The sequence below is a fragment of the Cucumis melo genome, chromosome 4 (genome assembly GCF_025177605.1).
Source record: "Cucumis melo cultivar AY chromosome 4, USDA_Cmelo_AY_1.0, whole genome shotgun sequence".
NCBI classification, from domain to species: domain Eukaryota; kingdom Viridiplantae; phylum Streptophyta; class Magnoliopsida; order Cucurbitales; family Cucurbitaceae; genus Cucumis; species Cucumis melo.
In genome coordinates this window covers 32,436,416-32,459,195 of record NC_066860.1, presented here as the reverse complement: position 1 = coordinate 32,459,195, position 22,780 = coordinate 32,436,416, and the positions used below count along the sequence as shown (strand labels likewise).

The 22,780-nt window shown below is 34.5% G+C and overlaps 1 protein-coding gene, 1 long non-coding RNA gene and 1 pseudogene across 5 annotated transcripts; 2 read left to right on the top strand and 1 right to left on the bottom strand.

Annotated features, from left to right (window-relative positions):
- The first annotated feature begins 491 nt into the window (after window positions 1–491).
- On the top strand, window positions 492–5,690 carry LOC103486604 (uncharacterized). The gene is made up of 5 exons (XM_008444615.3): window positions 492–750; window positions 2,438–2,700; window positions 2,808–3,019; window positions 3,230–3,494; window positions 5,235–5,690. The coding sequence occupies exons 1-5, from the start codon at window positions 657–659 to the stop codon at window positions 5,529–5,531; spliced, it is 1,131 nt and encodes a 376-aa protein (XP_008442837.2). The 5' UTR covers window positions 492–656; the 3' UTR covers window positions 5,532–5,690.
- Window positions 5,691–10,055: 4,365 nt separating this feature from the next.
- Window positions 10,056–15,140, bottom strand: LOC103486608 (uncharacterized). Of its 3 annotated transcripts, XR_001762337.2 has the most exons (3): window positions 14,835–15,082; window positions 12,265–14,558; window positions 10,056–11,648 (listed from the first exon to the last, which is right to left on the bottom strand). It is a non-coding gene; the product is annotated as an uncharacterized LOC103486608 (long non-coding RNA). The 3 variants fall into 3 exon arrangements; XR_007820425.1 differs by having other exon boundaries at window positions 11,608–14,558; window positions 14,835–15,140; XR_007820426.1 differs by having other exon boundaries at window positions 11,608–14,493; window positions 14,835–15,140.
- Window positions 10,161–22,033, top strand: LOC103486609 (uncharacterized; annotated as a pseudogene). Its single transcript, XR_537105.3, has 11 exons — window positions 10,161–11,294; window positions 11,394–11,465; window positions 11,574–11,603; window positions 14,134–14,321; window positions 16,903–17,587; window positions 17,856–18,155; window positions 18,725–18,815; window positions 19,792–19,916; window positions 20,946–21,038; window positions 21,436–21,501; window positions 21,667–22,033. The product of XR_537105.3 is annotated as an uncharacterized LOC103486609 (transcript).
- Window positions 22,034–22,780: the final 747 nt, after the last annotated feature.

The following is a 22,780-nucleotide window of genomic DNA, read 5'->3' as shown; positions in this document are numbered from 1 at the left end:
GTGTTTAGGGGAATGGTTATGGAGAAAGTGTTATGATAAGATGTGTTTGGGGGAATAGTTATGAAAGAAGTGTTATGATAATGTTCTGATAAGATGTGTTTGGGAAAAGAATTATGTAGGTAGGATTAAGGAAGAGTTGAAGAAGAGTTAAGGAAAAGTTGAAGAAGGGTTGAGGAAGGGTTAAAAAGTTAAAACTAGGGTTACATAACCCTTTCTCCAAACGAGGGTTGGATTACATAACCCTAACCCCGTAATCCAACCCTTCCCCAAACGTCCCCTTAGTTCTTAAATTTGGTTACTGCTGTCAGTTTTTTATTACATTTTATTTTTATTAGTATTTAATATATATTTCACGTTTTTTTTTCATGAATATTATTACGATTATTTAGTTAATTTTAATAAAAAAAAATAATTTTGAGAAACGAAATTTAAGATTTCCTGAAAGAACTTTTAAATAAATAACTAAAATTGAACCAACAAGATATTGATTTTACAAATAAAGCACAAAAGGAAAAGCGAAAAAGAAAAATAAAAACATCTTCGTTCTTGAATCTCTCTGTTTTTCCCACGCTCTCACTTTACTTTCAGATCTTCCCTTCCATTGATCTCTACGAAATTCAGGGCGAGGTCTGATCTGTAGATAGCGGAGGGCTCTAATGGCGGGAGGTGTGAGCCGGAAGATATCGGCAGCATCGGCCAGAGCTCATACGAGAAGAGCTAAGAAGAGCAGTTCTTCCCCGATTTCTTCAGGTTGCCTATCTCCATTTCTTTTTCCATTTTATCCACTTCTTCTTTAATTCTTTTCGTAGTTTATTGTGTTTTCCTATGCTCATTTTTTCATGTTAATCGTCTTCGTTCTGAAGTAGGAAGTAAGGAAGAAGCATTGTAGTTCTCAGTCTGGTTTTTATGGCTTTGACTAAGCTATAGCAATGATCAAAATCCGCCTAAGCTGTAGTTTATGATGCTAGTTTCAATTTCGGACCCCAGCTTTAGAATCATCGGGATGATTTTTCATTCTCTATTTTTGTCATCAAGCTGGCGATACGTTCTTGTTATTCGTTGTTAGTGATCTATTGTTTCGTTGGTGATGGTATGGTCGTGATTTCTTCAAATTTTTCCCGCCAGTTGTTGTTAATGCATAAACGGAGTAGTATGAGTAGATCTAACGCCTTGAACAAGTTGACTTGTTACTCGTATCAGGAAGATGTGGCCTATTGTCTGAAAGAGCATTTGATTTCGATCTATTAGCTGTATTCTGCGTGCTTATATAGTTTGACCAAGTGTGCAGTTCAAATATTTGGGAGGGGCACTATGTTTTTTTTATAATTGTTTTTCTTTTCATATTATAGGTTTTTTGTTTGTATGATTATTGATATATATCAAAGGTTCCTCTATTATACTTTGAAATTTCTGACTGTTACTTCAGAATTTCATTGCCTTAAAGACTCTCCAACTTTTGCAAACATTTGATTGCCGTAGCTTTTTGAGATCCTGTGTCTTTGGACTTTGCCAATTAACTAAAGAAGTTCCATAAAAAAACATTTTCTTTCTAACAGTTACTTCAGAATTTTACTGCCTTAAAGAATCTAAACTCATATATATATGACCCGTTGGTCTATGTTTGAAGTCTCTTTTGGGTGTCGTTTATGCATTTGGTTGGAAATAGAGGTCTTGTATGCTTGACTCAGTTGTTGTAATAGCAAACTTGTCCGACTCAGATGACCTTCAGAGAGAGAGAACTGAAAGAGTCATCGAGCACACTGAAAGTGAGACTAGTCTTAGTTGGAGCTAGTTTGTGTAAGCTTCTTCTTTTGGACGTCTTATGTATTCTTTTTGAACCGTCAGTGAAATGTTTTTAGTTTTCCCTCATTTTTAACATAAACAAAATAATTAAAAAAAAAATCATCAAATTTGAGTTGATTTTATTTAATTTAAGTTAATATTAGGACAACCATGAACCAATCTAATCCAAATGATGTCAAGTTGTTTAACCCTTAACTGCCCATTTTAGTCCATAATTTGTCTGGTTTGGGTTGATCAGGTGTTATTGAATTTCTTTAACATCCCTAACCTCCCTTTCCTGGATCTGTTACTGTTTAGAACTGAATGCCCATCTTGTGATCTATCAGTACAATCTGATCTGAGTGTATATGGTTCTTCATTTTTTTTTATTTTACATATTATAGATATTTTCCTTGTTATATGAGCATTTGATATCATCTCATAATATAAATGAAAAGTTATTCCTTGTTAAAAGAAGGAAAAAAAAGATCTTCCCCATGTTATAGAACAAGTAATATTATTTTTCTCCAATTTTTTCTTTTTTCAGTTTTATTTTCTTTTTGTTCCTTTGTATTCTATGCACTTTAAAACTAAAATTGGGTTGCCCTTAATGTGTGTATGTACTTGCTCTTCTGATTTGAATTCAAAATAACAGGACTGCTGAGGAATATAGCAGTTCTGCTCTTTTTTGGATTTTTGGCCTGGGGTTATCAGGCAATCCAGCCTCCTGCACCCAAAATATGTGGTTCTCCCGAGGGTCCTCCTATCACAGCACCAAGAATAAAACTTAGAGATGGTAGGTATTTGGCGTACAAGGAGCAAGGGGTCCCAAAAGATTCGGCTAAATACAAAATTATCTATGTCCATAGCTTTCGTTCTTGCAGACACGATGTCGCTATTGCAAATACCATCTCTCCGGTATCATTTATATTTCACCCTTTAATGTTTATCGAAATGTTCTGGAAAGGCATCTAAACGCTCAAATGTGATCAGTCTAAAGTTGAATCTCTATTGACACCTTGCAGGACATAATTGATAACTTGGGAATCTACATTCTATCATTTGACAAATCTGGTTATGGAGAAAGTGATCCAAATCCAAATCGTACTCCAAAAACCATTGCTTATGATATAGAGGAGCTAGCTGATCAATTGGAGCTAGGATCCAAATTCTATGTTGTTGGATTTTCCATGGGTGGCCAAGCAGTTTGGAGCTGTCTAAAATATATTCCTAATAGGTATGAACCCACACCTGAAAATGAACGTTAAGAATCATTTTCTACATCAAAATGAAAAGGAATTTCAGAAAGAAAAAATGAATATTCCATTTCCTTATTTTTATGTAAAAGGATATAAAGGACACGAAAAGCAATTTATCTATTTGTGTTTCTTCTTGTATGAAAGGATTTTTATTTTCATTATTTTTTTTACAAAAAAACTACCAACAGGCTAGCAGGAGCAGCACTATTAGCGCCAGTTGTTAACTACTGGTGGCCTGGATTCCCTGCAAACTTAACGAATGAAGCCTTCTACCAACAGTTTCGGCAGGATCAGTGGACAGTTCGTGTTGCTCATTACACCCCCTGGCTTACCTACTGGTGGAATACACAAAAATGGTTTCCTTCTTCTAGTGTTGTTGCTGCTAATCCTGAAATTCTATCTCGTCAAGACAAAGAACTCTTGTCCAAGAAAGTGGGAAGGAATGAGTGTGAGGTACGTGACCTTTCTGTATGAAATCTTGCTTTCTACTTTTCTGAGTATCTTATTCAGTGCTGACTGTATGTTAGTTGATCATGGTCCTAAATGTGTCAAATTAAAGGATGCACTCAGTAAGTAATCAATCGGCCAAGATTGAGAGGTAAGTTGAGAGTCAGTGGACATAGAAAAGTCAATGGCATATCCTCTGCCAAGCATTTGGGATTGTATTTGTTTTGTTATATTTCCCTAAAGGCCCAAGATTGAGCAGTGGTGTAAAGGAAATGAAAATGCATTGAGAGATCTGGGTAACTTGTTGAACATTAGTCAAGTGAAAGAAATAATAAAGGGAGAAACCAAACTTGTAGTCATGATGGGGGAAGAAAAATTTCCAATGAAGAATTCCTTACTCCCTTTTGCAATGCTCTTACTGGGAGAGAAATGGAAGGAAGAAGGTTCATCTGAAGAAGTTTGGAAGGGATTAGCGAAGTATGTGTGAGGTAGGGTGAGAGGAATAGCAGGGTGTTAGGGGGTGGAGAGGGATGCTAGGTAGAGTTGGTCTCTTGCCTGTTTTTATGTTTTTCATTGGGCTTCAATTTCGAGGGTTTTTGTTATTACTCTATAAACACAATTTTGTATAGTTGGAGTCCTCTTTTATGCGGGCTGGTTTTTTGTGTACCAGTGTATTCTTTCATTTTTTTCTCAAAGAAAGTCGTTCTTATTAATAAAAAAAAAAAGTGTGATGCATGTGAAGAGAAGTTTGGATTATATCCTACACCAATACCAAAGGACAAAGTAGGAGAAAGAAAAAAATATGATCACAGATTCACAATATCAAATTATGATAACGCCTATAAAGAAAAGCTCCAAATGTGTGTAAAAGCTTCAGCCAGCCACATGAAGATACTAAGTTGGAACATAGAAGGGTTAACGTAACTTCCTGTTGATCGTGCAAGAAGTCCAATAGGGAGAGGAACATGAAGTATGAAGAAATATGGCCTGTTGATTAAATTCTCTATGAGGGTTGAGCTCTAAAATACAAATGATATCTTTGAAGTGATTTAAAGATTTTTAAAAACACTTTTAGTAGTCCAACTAAACCTAATGAAAATTGACTGGCAAGTGCTCCATTACTTTCTTGTGATCCTCTCAAACATTTTAAATTTGGTCAACTTGAGTTTCTCCTAGGAGTGAAATGACTTCATCTGGATTGAAAAGCTAAGGCCCTGCTCGAAACCAAATTGTTTTTTGCTTTTTGACACCAATAGCCAGCCCCTATCCAGAGAGAGCTCCTCCATCTTTAAGACGATTCTTCCGGTCTAACATTTGGTTATGAGCCGGCTTGACGAACAAAGATGGACTGATTGATTTTTATCATTCCAACATGCAAGGAGGATGTACTACTTCTTATGCTTTCTCCACAGTAGTTTTTATCTGTCATAAGGAAACATTTTAATTCTCTAGCAAATACTAAAACTACTAATAACAAAAGTTTTTAAAAACTGTTTTTTCTTTCCAAGTCCTTAAAACTTACCTTGGGTTTTAAAACAAACATAAAAAGAAAGTAACATACAAATGGAAATAGTGTATGTAAGCTTAAATTTGAAAACCAGAAAATTAAAAATCAAATGGTGTTATTAAACGTGACCACTAAAACGGGAAATATGATACAAAATGCTAACATACATTATAATCAGCTGGTCTTGCTGTAAAAAGTAGCCTGATGAATATTTTCTTTTGGTGGGATGGAATCGTCAGCTTATATTTAGCCAACAAGGAGAATACGAGTCCATTCACAAGGATGCGAACGTTGGATTTGGGAAGTGGGAATTTAGTCCTCTGGATCTTGAAAACCCATTCCCAGGTAATGAAGGTTCTGTCCATTTATGGCATGGAGATGAAGACAAGATCGTTCCTGTCACTCTCCTACGTTACATTGCCAAACAGCTTCCGTGGATTCATTATCACGAGATAGCAGGTGCTGGTCATAGCTTTCCCTATGCTGATGGCATGTCTGAATCCATCATTAAAACCCTTCTCCTTAACCACAAATAAGGGTTTTTATTACCATCTTCTATTCTTCTAGGTTGGTGTTCCTTCGTTACTCCATTTATGTCTCTCTTCCTTGCTACATTATATTTATAACTTTGTCTTCATTTGGCTGTTTGAAGTTTTACCTCATTTTGATAGCACAATTATTTATTTTTGATTTCATCCGGTGGCCATCTATCTAGGATTTAATATCCTTTTAGTTTTTTTTTTATTCACGAATATTATATGTTAGGTTGGGTATATTGAGTTTATGTGCACCTTAGGTAGGTAATTATGACTATGAGAAACAATTTGATAATGGAAAGTTATGGATATATTTTAAATATCACAAACAAAACTGAAGTTATTTACCAAATATAACAAAATTTATTGAATTCTTCGTAATTCATTTAAGCTTTTTCTGCTATATTTAGTAAATAGTTTCAATTTTTAAATTTCTCGATTTTGTATCTTACTTAACAAAATAGGACTCAAAAAGGAGAGCAACCACATTTTTTTAATAATTTTTAGGTTAATCCATGGTGGTTGGAGAACCTAACCTAACATGCGTTAGGTTTCTCTTCTAACTTCAAAATAGTTTAATTAGTTTAACATATTGAATTCAACATGTTGAATCAAAGAGTAGAATGTTGAAATCTTAAAAAATTTATTTTACTCATGTTTTTTCAAAATAAAATCTTACTGTTGATGAACTGAATAAGGGGTTTTTTTTTTATTTTTCTTTTTTATTATTAAAGTTAGATATTCTATTTCAACTTTAGACGATAAATAATTGACTCTTGAAAATGGAGGGTTCAAAGGTGTAATATTGTTTTTATATCGACCGTAATCTTATAGAACACAGATTTATTGCTATTATTATTGAGTATTGAGTAACACTTAAACTAACTAACATGTACGGAGTGTCACTTTGTACTAAAAAAAATCTTTAAATATGAATCTAAATAATAAGAAGACTAAATTAGTTTGTACTCAATCACATTAATTTAATTTTACAAATGTTAATCGATCATTCCTATGTACAATGTTCCTTAAAAGACAATCTTGGTGTATTTAGAGAAATACTAATACTTAGACTATTTAAGTTTACACTTAATTTACTTATTAACCATCCTGGTTTGGCTTGGTATACATTCTAATATCCTCCATCAACTAATTTACTTTTATTCATTTCCCAATCATTTAAAGTTTTGAATGCATTGTACTTAACTCTGGGTTGTTAGTTATCAATATTAACATGTACAACTATATAACAAATTAACAGTTAAGTAAATACTTTATAATTTTTAAACAAGCCAGTAGGTTAGTTATCTATATTACAATATTCACATTGTTGTTTCTTTTTTTACGTTTAGTGAGTTTTCATTGATATGCCACTTGATTGACATCTTACATCAACATCAAACATACAAAAACAAAAGAAATTTGGATGTGAATAATGAAACAAAAATTTAAATACTATGAACTTAAATTTTAAAAAATATAATAGAACATTTACAAACAATTAAAAAAATGAGACCACATGCTCCCAATATGGAATGTTAAAAATATTCGACCAATACGTAATTAAATCACTATACATGAAAGTAATTTTTATCTAAACGATTGTTTAGATCACAATATATTATAATTCATTTTAAACAACGTAACAAAATATTTTAAATTTAAATAATCAAATGATAAATTTGATAAGAAAAAGAGTGAAGAAGTACACCATTAACGATGACATATATGAAATTTACGAAAATTAATCTAACCTAGTTAACTTTACTTTCTTTTTTACATCTACCAAAATCAACCTAAATTTTAAACCCTACTCAAAAAAATTATTTTTATAAAATTTTAAAATTGGTATAATTCGTAAATTCACGAGAAGAAAACAATTACCCCCCCAAGAAAAAAAGCAAAAAAACCAACAAAAAAGTAGCACGTGGCTAAGGGTTCAGCTATAGAAACCACTTGCATGCGAGCGACGACATCGCCATCGTTCACACCTCCACTCCCTTACGTCATCACCATCTCAAGCCTGCTTAAATTCCCCGCTTTTCACCGATCAAATACAAAGAAAGAAAAGCAGTACCCTAACGTGGAAGCCCTTGGTTGGATTCCACACCCCAATTGTGTGAGCCAGCTACACCAAATCCCTAACCCGAACTCAAAGCCAAGATCATACGTGTTCCTCTCTTAGAGTCCAGACAGGATCAAAAAGCGTTAAACAATGCCACGTCTCATCCACGTGTCCTCCCCTGCCATAGATATGTTCAAAGAAGAAAATAAAGGGATGCTCTCTTTCTTTCAAATAACTTAAATATAAGAAGAAAATTTTAAATATATATATATATTTTTTTTTTTTTTTTGTTTGATCAAAATAATTTAAATAAATATCTTAGAAATTTCTGACTTCGAGGAATTTTAATGGTGTGGACTCCACCTCTCTCTCTCTCACAGAAACAATGTCAGCAAAAGGCTTCCATTTACCTCATCCCCTTTAATTTAGGACACTGAGTAAAGCTGTTATGTATATATAAATAAATAGTGCATAATATAATTGTTATATAATATGCTAAAATTATTTTTGATGCCCCTGAAAATTATTTGACATTCTAACCCTCGAACGGATTTAGTCTATTTTTTTGCGAATCAATACTATTAGTCGGTGGAGTGGTAAATTGGTATTTCAATTCTCTCTATATAGATATTTAAGTCTCCTTTTCTTTACCTTTTTTAAGTTATTTTGTCTATATAAATTTGAGTGTGAAATTGAGGCCTTGTTTCGAACAGACATTCTTCTAAATTGGAAAAGAAAGTGAAATATTATCAAAAGGAATTCTATAAGATTGAGTTTAAAAAAAAAAAAGAAAAAAGGAAAATTTGTCAAAATTGGGCCTAAGAATTAAAATATTAACATAATCTATCCTAATTTTAGATAGGATAAAATTTAGATTTGTCATTGGTTTAATTCTTTGAAATATTATCGTATATTATTAATTTTAAAAATGTTATTCAATTGTAATTATATTTAAACTAATTTAATATGTTATAATTTAATATGTTATTTAAAATTTGTACATTGAAATAAAATATATATATTTGGGGGTAGATCTGGTAAAAAAGAACCAAAGGATAAAATTGAAAAATGCCACGGCAAAATGTAAATATAACTAAAATGGAGATCATATCATAAAATACATAGGAATGTATTTGTTCAAATGTAACTCCTAAATTAAGTCTATGTAACTTAATTCCAAATTTGTCCCATTTAAAAAAGAAAAGTTCGATTTTGTCCTTGATATTTTAATTATTTTTTTGAAATGTGGGAAGAAATAATTTTCTTAGTAAGAAAGTTATGACAAACAAATTAATAATAATAATAATAATAATAATAATAATAATAATAAAAGAATAAAAATGGAAGTTTAAGTTTATAAGAAAATTTCCAGTAGAATATATAAATGAAGGGACACCCATTTGAGTGGAAAGGACCGCAGTTTAAGCCCTTTTGGAGTTCTGCTTCTTTCTCATCTTCTTCTCAAGCTTCGTATTTCTGCAAAGACTCAGAGCTTGGGAAAGCTTCGTTAATGGCGGCTTCTGTTAGATTGGAAGCCATGGTTTTGAGCTTATAAACTCTCAAAGCTTCATTTTTCAAATCTCGCAGAAGTAGCTTCACTCGATCTCCAATTCTCTTCATCTTCTCTCATTCTTTCTGGTAACTTCAATAATAATGGTTGTTCTGTTTCTGCCATTGAAGCTTCATTCTTGTTTTTGAAAAAATAAAATTAGCATTTTTAAGCACTTGATTAAAATGATCAGTAGAAATCTTTTTGACGACTTTAGCACAAATTGGGGTAGAGATTTGAACAGAGTCTTCCAAGTAGATGTTGGTGTCCATTAAACTGAATTGTTAAAAAAATTGGGCAGGATGGCCTGTTGTTACAAGTTGATTTCAATGTGCCTTTTGATTTTTAGTTACGGAAGAGATTAAAAAGATAATAGTAATGAAATTAAGGAAGGTAGTGTAATGGGGTTTTGGTATTAATAATAATCTATTGAAGTTGATAACTCCCAAGTTGTTTTTTATTCTCTTTTGCTTTGATTGTAATTTACCTTTTATGGTACTTATTTATTCCTGTATTATTTTAATTTTGTTTTCTTATTTGAAATATAAGTGGGGTCTGATGTGGAATAAAATTTCTTTTAAAGAAAAACACAAACTTTTGGTCTTCTCAAGTATGTATTTGACATTTCATCAAACATTTCAAATATTTATATATTTTAATTTTCCAATTAAGTTCGTGAGGTTTATTGTGATGTTTATGTATGTAATGTTTGATTTCAAAATTTCCCCGACTTTTTCGTGAACATGATTTTTTTTTTTTTTTGTAATGTACGGATCTGTCCATATGAGTTTAATCAAATTATTCAATATATATATATATATAATCTATGTTATGGTCAATAGTTTTGATGATCATCTTAGCCATTGATAGTTTTATAAGTTGAAAATTTTAATTACAATTTTAAAGGTAATTAAGTCTCATATCTTTCCTTTTTTTTTTTTTTTTTGGTCCTTCATTGAAGTTGCAGCTTCAAGCTCGTCACTGATCTTTGAAATAGACTTCAGAAAAAGAAACAATGGTTGTAAAAGAATCAGAAATGATTTCACACGATGAAGTGGAATCGCCATTACAGTCTGAACAACAGCTCAAGCACCATAGATTCTCGTCTCTTGGAAGGCAATCCTCCATTTACTCACTCACATTGGATGAGTTCCAACATACTCTTTGTGAGAGTGGCAAAAATTTTGGGTCCATGAACATGGATGAGTTCCTCACCAGCATTTGGACAGCAGAGGAAAACCAAGCAATTAACGCCAGTCAATCGGGGACGTCCGCGGTTGCTGCCGTGGCAGCATTGAGCAATGCTCAGGGCCACTTTCCGGTGAGCGGAGCGTCTATTGAGAAACGCAACATAGAGAAACAAGCAAGCCTACCTCGCCAAGGTTCGCTTACACTTCCTGCACCCTTGTGTAGGAAAACTGTGGATGAGGTTTGGTCCGAGATACATAAGAGTCAGCAGGGCAGGAATCAAAATAGCAACAGTGGTAATGCCAACTCTCAGAATCCGGAATCTGCCACACGCCAACCCACGTTTGGGGAGATGACACTGGAGGATTTTCTGATCAAAGCTGGAGTTGTTCGAGAACCTTGCGTTGGGGGAGGAGTGCCGCAGCCATTGCCACCGTCCCAGCAATATGGTATGTACCCAAATAGCAACCACGCCATTGGTGCTGGTTATGTTTCCAGGCCTATTATGGGACTCAATACATCTGCAGCTGGTGGTGGTGCTAGCGGTAATGCCGCTGCAGGTGGCATTACGACATACCAACCAGTTCCCCAAGGTGGCTCTACTATTGGAGATGCATCAGGATTTGCTGGCAATGGTAAAAGAAACAGTGTGTTCTCATCACAGCCTCCACCTGCAGTTTGTTATGGTGGAAGAGTGGTGAACGGTGGCGGAGGTGGTGGTGGGGGAGGAGGATATCCACCTGCTCAACCGATGGGGTTGGCAGCGCCTGTAAGTCCAGTATCCCCAGAAGGAATGTGTACAAATCAGGTGGATAGCTCAAATCAATTTGGGTTGGACTTGGGTGGGTTAAGAGGGAGGAAGAGGATAATTGACGGGCCAGTTGAAAAAGTTGTAGAAAGAAGACAAAGAAGGATGATAAAGAATAGAGAGTCAGCTGCAAGGTCTAGAGCTAGAAAACAGGTGCATTTTTCTTTTTCTAGTATCAGCTTTGATAGTTATTCAATAAAATGATAAGAAGATGTAACACTAATATGCATTTTCATCCCTACTTTGAAACAGGCCTACACAGTAGAGTTAGAAGCAGAGTTGAACCAATTAAAAGAGGAAAATGCTCATCTTAAGCAGGCCTTGGTAAGTATCACGTGAACACATTTGATATCTCAGATTTTTATTGCCAACTATTGTAATCCTAATAAGATTTTATCCTCTTTTTTTTTTTTTTCCTGTAACAATTAACAGGCAGAGCTTGAGAGGAAGAGAAAGCAACAGGTACCTTTTCTAAAACATCTGGCTATGTACTGCTCCATCCCTAACCTGATACAATTTGAAGCAATATCAAGTAGGATAGAATTGCATTTTATTTCCTTATGATATGAAAATAAATGCACGATTGACATTTCAAATAATAACTGCTATATCTCTTAATGTGTAAAATGTATGTACATCTACAAATTGTTGCATAGCATCTATCAGCATACGTGTTTGGCAACTGTAAAGATATATACTGGTCACCTGATATCTCTCTCTTTTGAATGTATTGTATCTTTAGTTGAAAAATAAAATACAAAACCTTTTCACAGTAAAGGGATTCAGATTTGTAGTTCGATCCTAATCTTGTAATCTATGTATGCAAATTTTATTTCCTTGAATTTCTTTCTTTAAAGTTCAAGAACACAGTAAAGTCGTCCCTTCAACATCTTTCTCAACCTAAGATCCAACTTTGTTGTTACCCTTCATTTTTGCAGTACTTGGAGGAAACAAAGAATTTTCATTCGAAAGCACAAAGAGCCAAGGAAAAGCTTCGTGTTATGAGGAGAACTTTGAGTTGTCCATTGTGAAAGAAAATGTTCAGATGTTCCGGCCGTGCTTATGGCAACATGAAACGCACTCAAGTAGTTAGCAGGAAAGTTCGAAAGGGTCACAGGAAAACCTCGTGCATGCAGGAAATCTAGAACTCGGAATCTGAGACTGCAGAACATCTAGCAGGAATTTGGGCTGCTGGACATAATTTTCTTCATTGACTCGAATCTTGCACGGATGAATGGCCTAGCAGTACAATATTTTGACTCTGTTTCCTTATGGGTTCGTCGAGGTATTGTATTGAAGTAGATAGGCGTAATCTGCACAAAATCTGATGGATCTTCAGGTATTTGTAAGCTATAAAGACTAGAATAGAGAATGAGTTACCTTTGCGGTATCATATTTTATCTGGTTTCGATTGGTTGAAAACCTGAACTTCATAGTCTTTTACAATCATTTTATCTACTTGGGTTCTCGACTTCTTCTATTTCTCAACATTTAGATACTATCCTCCAGACCTCAAAATAAAAATAAAAAAATCAACCTAACGAAATCAAATTTGATCACCAAGTTTTATTTCTCTCTTCTTTCATTTTAATATAGAAGCCAGAAGGGCTTCCAATCCTGTAAAAATTGCACCTATTACCATGTAGCAACAAATTGAAACTGGTAAGGAGAACTATTTGGCTTTGGCATATCCATGACATAAAAACAGCTACAAATACATAAGTAACCAACAAGTAGAAAATGGGGGGATATTATTGAGTAAAACAACTAAAATAATGATTGCAGATTTGATTTCTTCAGTTGTTTTTGGCCCAAAGAGTGCAGGATAAATGTCAGCCATGGAGCAAAATTTCATGGGAAAGCAATAGTAAAAAGATATTTCTTGTTAACAAGGGGACAAAAAGCAATACATATATCTCTTAATGCCTCGGGCACTTGGGTCAAAGGAAAGCATAACATCGGTAAAATGTCAAAATCGGTAAAGTGTTCGAGTGCGAACATTGTTATGTAAGAAAAGATCAAAAGAAGGAAAGCCAATAAGAGATATTAGTAGGGTGGTAAGGAAAATAAAGAGATCTTATTTCTTTCCAGGAACTTATGGATTTACAGTTGCTTGAAGAGAAGAAAACGTACTTCTCGTAACTTCGATGATGATGACAATTCTGGAAACTATACCTAAGTAGTTACATTTGCGCTTTCGAAGTTGCCTAAATGCTATTCGAAATCAAACTGGACCTCAATATGCAGATGTTTTCTCACAAGTTCAACGAAATATGTGATGAAGTGAGCTAAGTTTTGGCATTCCTCGTGGGTATTAATCTCCGATACAACCCCACAAATTATAATTTTTTCAACTTAGGGCATCTTTCAAGAAGTTTAGCCACCCGGTTAGAGAAGGGATCACTAACGTGGCTCCATCCAAGTCTATTATGGTCACATTCTCCATCTGAAACTATTCCCGAAAGTTATGGTGAAAGGTTCCATGCCTTGGATAATAACGCAAATATAAATAGCTTAACTTAGGGAAAGAGATGGAAATTGAGTATATCCACATCTTCATCATTATAATCATACGCTGGACCTCACATCCGAAGCAAAACTGCAGAGGTCCGCAATTTCATATGTTCTCGCCTACATTCAGTTGGAACCACTAAAATCGTCGATCTACAAGACTTGCTTTTCCAATGAGCTCAAAGATATCTATAGCACATTCTCTTAAATGTAAAATTTCAAGGGTATCAGCCTCTAGTGTGAACTTCTCTAAACTGAGGTTTCCACCAAAGATATCCTTCAATGAAGAAATGCTAACTTCCATTGCTGTCTGCGTATCTGACATCACAATTTCTGGGTTAATTAAAGCTAACTTTTCAAGCTTCAGACAAGCTGCAAGAAGAAGGTTCAAATCTAATGCAGATATGATGATATTACTGAGAGATAGACATTTCAACCAACTTATGATACGTCGGTTCAATGCCGCTTATCGGATTATTAGCCAATCTAAGGTTTCAAGTTTTTGTCCACCACACTTTTCAATTACATTGCTACTTGGAATAGTCTTCACATTATAGTGAAGTCAACGGATTGCGTCTCTCGTATACATGAGCCAAGAAATCACCGAGAAGAATGCATCTACTTCATCATCCATGAAACTGGACAAGTTCTGAAGTCCAGTGGTCTGAAGTACTTTTTGTGTTATGATAACTTCAAAGTCCACGTTGAAATTTCATCAGGATAAGGCCAAACATTCGAGTTGAAGTCAAAGAATGGAGGTGATTCTGCCAAGCCTCTCTCCATTTCTTACAAGTAACCGTAGCAGATTTTAGATGAGAAAGTATGTTTCCAATAACTTCAACTGGCAAGTGTTCCATGTCCAGTTAGAGCAACAGAAAATGAAGACTCTGTGAGCTTGATATTACCCTAGTTTAAGAAAATTCAAAGAAGCCTCATAAAAACTGACCTATGAAATATAAGAAAGTAAGCAACAATTCAAAATCTGAATTAACAATTCAAAATCTGAATTCACCATAGGAAAATCCAGAGTAAAGCAATAGGAATGATCAACACAGACGACCGAAAGAAGGGGGACTAGAGTATTGCACAGAAGATTTAAAACTGTATCAGTTGAAAATTTGAGGTACAGACGAGAATTTACAAGATAAGGTCGACGAAGAGCAAGAAACCTGCACAACTTACCTCAATGCAAGAATGTGAATGATTTTGAGAGAATTTGAAGCCATTGTTGGAGGAATCGAACTGATAACACGAACTAGGAAAGGAAATCTCCGAGTAGGATGATGAAAGCCACAGCCACAGGTGAACGGAGAATAGAAGCCGTTTGGGGGGGGAGAACATGGCCGGAGGAGACCGAAAAGACCGGAACGATATTGGAGGTTCAGGTCGAGGTAGACCGAAAAGACCGGAACCCAAACCCAAATTGAACCGTATAGGTTTGAATTGAGTTAATTTTTATTTTGAATTGGATTAGATCGAATTGGGTTGATTTTGGATTACAATTTTAAAAAATTAAGTTGACCTAAACCAATTTAATTCAAATTTTTACTATTATTACAAAATTTATATTCTAACTATTATTACAAAATTTATATTCTAACTTAAGGATATTGTAGACAAAATAAAGTATTTAAGTTAACAAAAAATATACTTAAAAAATAATATGATAATCAATTTTAGTATTTTATGGGTTGGGTTGAAGATGGTATTAAGGTCATTTGGACTAGCAATTTTACCCATCCAAAAATTCTAGCTCATTCTATAAATCTTCCTAAATTAATCCAACTCAACTCAATTTACATACTTTAAAAGGATATTTAATTAAAATAAGTCTTTTTTAAAATAATAAAAAAAATTAGCTAATTACCTTATTAGAAAGATAATTAAAAGACAAAAAGTCATCGAATTTTTCTTTCTATCTAAAAGGTAGATATAAACTATATGTGAAGTTGCAAAATTTTAATGAAAAAACAAGGACATTCCAATGGATCGAAACGAACGAAATCTAAAATTCGAAGAAAATTGCAAACACATGTCTAATCGGTCCAAAATGACCTATTTTTTAAGAGATTTTTAGATGAAAATCTCTTTATGGACCCTATATTTCAAAAATGTTCTTACATTTGAAAATTCTCAATTAATAATTTTAGAAATAATTGTAAAAAAATTTACTCGAAGTTGTAATTTTCTATTTGGGTAATTAGAATGGATAACAATTTTTAGAATAGTTATTAACTATGTAGCAATATTTTAAAAAAATTATAAATATAGCAAAATCTATCCGTAATAGACTTCTATGTAGAATAGTTATTGACCAATATTTGTTACATGGTTTATCATTGATAGACTCCTATCATTGATAAATTTTAACAAATTTTGTTAAATTTGTAATTTTTTTAAAATGTTGTTATATACTTAATTATTTCAAATATAATTGCTACGTTTGCGACTATCAAAGTTTCTATTTTCCGTTCATCTCCGTTAGGCGGACTCAAACTTCGGGCCTTGAAATACTTAGCCCAAATGTGAGTCACAATCTTTTGGTTGGTTAATATGGCACTTTTCTTCAATCCATTTCTGCCTTTTTAGCACTATACACCCACACATCGCCTTCCTCCTAAAAGCTAGTGGTCAATTCTTCTACCTTCTTGTTCACATGGGTTTTGTTGCCTTTCCTCAAGATTTTCTCATAATGGCGCAAAGAATCTAAGCTACCAACACTCACTCCCCCTTCATTTCCATTTCACACTCCAACTCCAACTCAAATGCTTCATATTCTTGACTTTTCTCTGGTACATTTATCTTGAATTCAGTTGCATTTCTCAATTTCTTGCATTCTGTTATTGCCAAGGAGATTCGTATTATTCTGATAAATGTGTAGCTCACGTTCGTTTGTTTCCATTTTTCTTCTGTTTCATACTCGCTTAGAGCTTTCCGTAACTAAATTGCTGGGACTTGGTGTTTGTTTTTATCTCGAGTTTCTTTTTCTTTTTTTGGGTGCTCATGATTTATCTTTTGTGAGCTATAGTCACAATTTGGATTATCTTTTCTTGTATATTTTCTATAGTGTGCAAATTCACAGGACTGTTTTGTTTTCTTTTTTACGTCTGTCAAGTTAAAATAGATTACCCAGTGGTTCATTTGCTTTCAATTGATTATTTGGTTTTTGCGAACAGGCATTGGACGAGAGGTTTGTGTTGGAGTTGGGATTTTAATCCGTTAAGAAGTTTTTCTCATAAGTGAACTTTAGAATTTAGATTGACCGTTTCGTCATGGCAAGCTGTACGTCCGTACATTTTGCTCTTTCTGATGGTCGAAACCCAGTTGGCGTTTTAAATGTTCTTGGAGGAAGAGTATCAATGTTAAATGACAATTCCTTAGGAAGATTTGGGTGTGTTAAAATGCAAGAAGAAGGGAGTGGGTTTGTGGGTGTTGGCCAAAAGTTAACTCTGCGTAAATTCAAATGTACCTCTGCCTCCCATTCTCACAGTGTCAGCTCATATCCAAACAGAGACCCTTTTCTTGAACTACACCCTGAAGTTTCAATGCTTAGAGGAGATGGGAATATTATTTCGGGTAGCCCAAGACAGGATAGTTCAATTGAAAATAACACAGAGAGTTTGGGAGACAAAACCAGTCCAAGTAATTATGGTGAAGCAAAGATTAAAGTCATTGGTGTCGGAGGTGGTGGGTCAAATGCAGTCAATCGTATGATGGAGAGTTCAATGAAAGGCGTGGAGTTCTGGGTTGTTAATACGGATGTTCAAGCTTTGAAAATGTCCCCTGTGCAATCCGATAATTGTCTCCAAATTGGTCGGGAGCTTACGAGGGGTCTTGGAGCTGGTGGGAATCCAGAGATTGGAATGAATGCTGCCAATGAGAGCAAGGAAGCTATTGAAGGGGCACTTTACGGAGCAGACATGGTTTTTGTCACTGTAAGTTCACATTCACATTGCTATTTATCTCGCATCATAGTTCGTTCGTGTCAATTTGAACAGCTTTCTTTTCCAATGGACTTATCTGAACTGAAATGACGTAATGGACTGATAATTGAAGCATCTCAGTGTGGAAATAGTGTTATATGTGATCCGGAATATACGTTCGGTCGAATTTCTATTAAATCTAATTGTGGAAGTGCTAAAGGATGAGATATATTGGATATATTTTTCTGACTGGAGGGGAATTGTCTGTCTCTATTTGTAGGCTGGAATGGGTGGAGGGACAGGAACTGGTGGTGTTCCAGTTATTGCAAGTATTGCCAAGTCAATGGGTATATTGACAGTTGGAATTGTTACGACTCCATTCTCTTTTGAAGGACGAAGAAGGACAGTTCAAGCCCAGGAAGGAATTGCCGCTTTGAGAGACAAAGTTGATACGCTTATAGTCATTCCAAATGACAAGCTGTTAACTGCTGTTACCCAATCAACAGCCGTGACAGAAGCATTTAACCTTGCTGATGATACTCTTCGGCAAGGTGTCCGTGGTATCTCTGACATAATTATGGTATGTATTTAGCAAGAAAGTTGAGCAAGATGTTTTTTTTTTTCAATCACTCTTTTACGTGAAGCCATGATCAATGTCAAAGGTTTTCTCTTACAAAAATTTGAGAACATGAAATGTTTTTCTGTTGTGAAATTTCTGGTAAATTTTGAAGTAAACCTGAAATAATACATACCATTTGATTGCCGAAGTTAGTTTATTAACGGAAAGTAGTTTGCGACAAGAAAAATTGTTTGAAAGATATTTCTCTGTTCATATCTGTGAGGTTATCAAAATCTAAAGAATTATTACTAAACTATTTAAAACTCTTTTAGATGATGCCTACATGGACGTTTAGTGTCATTTCCAAAATTACTCAAATTCTTATCTTTTAGTGGAAGGAGACGCGCATTACTCCTGTGTGTGAAAAGCTATCTCAAACAATGTCATAATGTTAATCCATCTTCAAAGCATTGGGCAAAGTAAATATATACCAAGTTCTTAGTGGTAGCCTGTGCTAATTTTTCTTTCAAGTCTACTTTTTAAAAAGTATTAAGTAGCTCCGATTCATAAGGGTAGCCTGTACTATTCAGATACCAGGACTCGTCAATGTAGATTTTGCTGATGTTCGAGCTATCATGGCAAATGCCGGTTCTTCGTTGATGGGAATAGGAACTGCAACTGGTAAGCGTAAGACCAACAATTTCTTTCAATTTTCAGAATACTATTTGTCCTTATCCACAAAAAAAATCTTCAGTATTTGAAGGCTTAGAAAGAAGCCTTTGCTTCTTCTGCATACTTAACTTTATTATTGCAATGAGTTATTATGCAATTTTTATTTGAAAATGTCATTTTTCAAATCAACCTGAATTGGTCTTATGGTCATTAGTAGCAGCAGGCTCAAACCATGATGACCAGTAGTAACAGTAGTAACAGGCATGATAACCATGTACTTGAGATTTAATATCCGACAAGTTTCTTTGAAAGTCAAATATAATAAGGTTACTATAAATTTGGTTTAAGTTATGCCCAAATTGACATGAACACTAACAGAAAAAGCTGTTTTGGGGTAAAATTAGATGCAACTTTTCTATTGTATGCCTCTTGTATATACATACGATAACTCCAATGATCTAATTGTTGAGTCAGTTGAGACTTATAATAATTCTTCGAAGAAAAAAGGTAGTGTTTCTTACAAAATAGTTCCCTTTGTTGGGGTTACATAACTGTAAATGAGGTTTTGGCGATCTAAAGTTTGTAGCTCCTAGTGAATATTATTCAAGGAGATTGTTTTTACTGACAAGTCTGCTAAAATCATAAAGGGGTACCTAGTGGTAAGTGCTTGGGGTGTTTCAGGGTCACATTTTCAATCTCCATTTTGAAAATTCAATAATTTAAAACTCTTGTTGTCTCTTGGAACTGGCTTTGGATGGGCTAAGCCCTTCTAGAGGGAGATTAGTGACCCTGAGTATTATACAAAGAGTCAGACCTTTGATACTTGGGCTATCCAAAAAAGATAAACCACAAAACTGAGGGAAGGCGTAGGGAATGTCGGCCAGGTGGTGCCTGCATGTTTTGTTTATTTCCCTGGATATGAAATCATATTCCAGCTATTTTCTCAAATGTGGATTTAACCAGGTCAGTGCTTCTATTGGTGTAGGGAAGACTAGGGCAAGAGATGCCGCTTTAAATGCCATCCAATCACCATTACTTGATATCGGTATTGAGAGGGCCACTGGTATTGTATGGAACATTACCGGAGGAACCGATCTGACCTTATTTGAGGTAATAATTCATCCCTGTCTCTCTCTCTCTCTCTCTCTCTCTCTCTCTCTCTCTCTCTCGTTTTCTTTTTTCTTTTCCTGTATTAATGTTGAGTATCAGGGAATAGAATGGATGAACTTCATCCACTGCCTAAAACTAATAAAGAAGACGCTTCATAATATCCTCTTGCTGTAAAATTTATGGGTTCCTATCAGTGCAAATCCGCTCCCTTGCGATTTTCATTTGGATGGTAAAGAATTATCTGATGGTAGCCAATGCTTGACTATAAGCAACTGCATTGCTTCCACCTCAAAGTTGATCCTCGCTAAAAGACAGGAAGTGTTATTGGTGGATTTTTTTTTTTCTTTGCATCCCTTGTTTGTTTACACTTGACATTTGGTCTCAACTTTCATGGTCTGTTAACCATTCTAAATTGACCTAGTGGTAAAAAGTAAGACATAATCTCAATATCTAACTAAAAGGTCATGGGTTCAATTCATAGTGGCCACCTACCTAGAAATTAATTTACTACGAGTTTCCTTGACAATCAAATGTTGTAGGGTCAGGGGGTTGTTCTGTAAGATCAGTCGAGGTGCGTGTAAACTGGCCCAGACACTCATAGAAAAAAAAACTTTCATAGTCTTATTTATCTAAAACCATTAATATTAAGCAAAGGAAGTCTGGATTGATTGCCTTTGGCTGAAACCAACCCCAACCAACATTATTAGATAGAATGCTCATGGGTTTTCTTTTCCTTTTTCCTTTTTTTCTTTATTAAAGGAATGATTTTCCAACGAAATCCAACCACCAAAATAACTGAAAGTCTAAAACCAAACTGAATCAACAAAATGTATCAAAATAAAACCAACAAAGTAGAAACCGATACAGTTCAGTAAGCTTTATGGTGTTTCAGCTTGCCATTCCAAATCTCCATTTCTGGTTGTCTAGATGAATAGCCAAATGTCAATTGCTCCCATTCTTCCTAAACAACACGATGCTTCTTTAGCGCATCGCCTGTTACGTCTATTTACGAATGTGCTAATCACACAGGTCAATGCTGCTGCAGAGGTCATATACGATCTTGTAGATCCATCTGCCAATCTAATATTTGGAGCAGTTATAGATCCATTAATCAGTGGACAAGTAAGTTGTTTAAAACTCTGGTTAGTTCTGACATATGCAGTTCTACCATAAGTAAGGCTATACAGTTGACTCTTCATTTTTTGGTATTGGAAAGGGTATAAATTAACATCTTTAAATAATTGAATTAAAGTAAGTCGATTCACTTGGTTGAAGCAGTTCCATCGTGTTTTCAACTTTTCTTGATGTTGTCAAAATTTCATCTGACATTTACTGTCCAGCAAGTCTAGATGATATTGGTTTTGCCTGCCTAATTCTATATTAGTGAATATTAGTTTGTTCATCCCAAAAAGGAAAAAACTATGCAATTTGAGAATTATACTGGTGAGATTAGACTAACGTCATAGAATGGCAACAACAACGGAGCCAAATAAATTAACTTCTTTGGTTCATTCCACAGGTTAGTATAACTCTTATAGCTACTGGATTTAAACGCCAAGAAGAGAGTGAAGGAAGGTCCTTCCAGGTACGCTCTGTCTCTCAATTTGATCGGTCCCGAAAACGGTCTTAAAAGTATATAAAAAATCAACCAAGCAAAGCTATGATTCAACCTTTCACAAAGCTCGAGAGTTGAAATTACTTGCCATTCAAATGCTTGTAGTTTGTCTTATGTTCCAGTGTCTACGTGCAGGTGAGTCAGCAGGCACGGGGAGAAACCACGTATGGAATAAATCGAAGTCCTTCTTTTGCTGATGGCGGTCTTGTTGAAATCCCCGAGTTCCTGAAAAAGAAAGGTCGATCACGCTATCCTCGGGCTTAAAAACTCTCCATCTTTCAGCTACTCTATACTGCTTTCCTTTCCAAGTACTACTACACATTGCCTCATGTAGGTTGTAGATTTCTACTCCCCATTGTTTGAAAGTAGTGTGGTAGTGTAAATACAAAATTGGAATTGTAGCCGCCCAAAATGTAAGATCAGAGGTTCCTCCTTTGTAGTTTGGGAGCCTTATTATAAATGCAATGAAAAATACACTTCATGGAGCTGTACAGTTTTCAAAGTGGTCCCTCTGTTTGAAATTGATCTTCCTATTGTTGAATTTGTTGATTCTCATTATGCTTAACCGCGTTTATGTTGAAGATTTTTTTAAGATTGTTTGATACCCTGTATCGTGATAAATAATTTAGCTTTAACAGTGCTTACCTATTAAAATTTACACATTTATCAAATAATATTCTTTTTTTCTCTTTTATGTATTTCAAAAAAAATTGTATTTCTAAGTTTAATTTTAAAAATAAGATTTCGAAAATAATTATTAAAAGGAACATAGAGGAAAAAAATGCATATCTATCTTAGATTCTAATTTTTTAACAAAAAAATCATTGCATAAATGGTTATTGTACAACTCAAGTTGGCTTGTCTCTTCAATTGAGCAAGTTGAGCTATGTTCTTGTCACATGTAGTTACTAAATCAAGGTGAGCTTGTGTCACCTAAATATTTGAGTTCTATCTTTAGGATGGATTACTTTAGGACCTTGGTCGAGCTCTATTGATTATAACACTTAAAAAACGAAGCTCAAAAATTCAGATAGATCAAAATATATTATCAATAGGTGATTCATATCTAATTTAATAAATAAATGAATTATACTAAATCGAATGGATCAAACATCAAACTCTGAGTGGACCTTGGACAAGGCTGGAGCTGAGCTTTTAAGTTTGAACTTCAAACTTCGAACTCGTTGATGAGGATGACACCTCCCATTGTTTGACTAAACAGGTGTTTGAATATTGAAAATCCAAATGG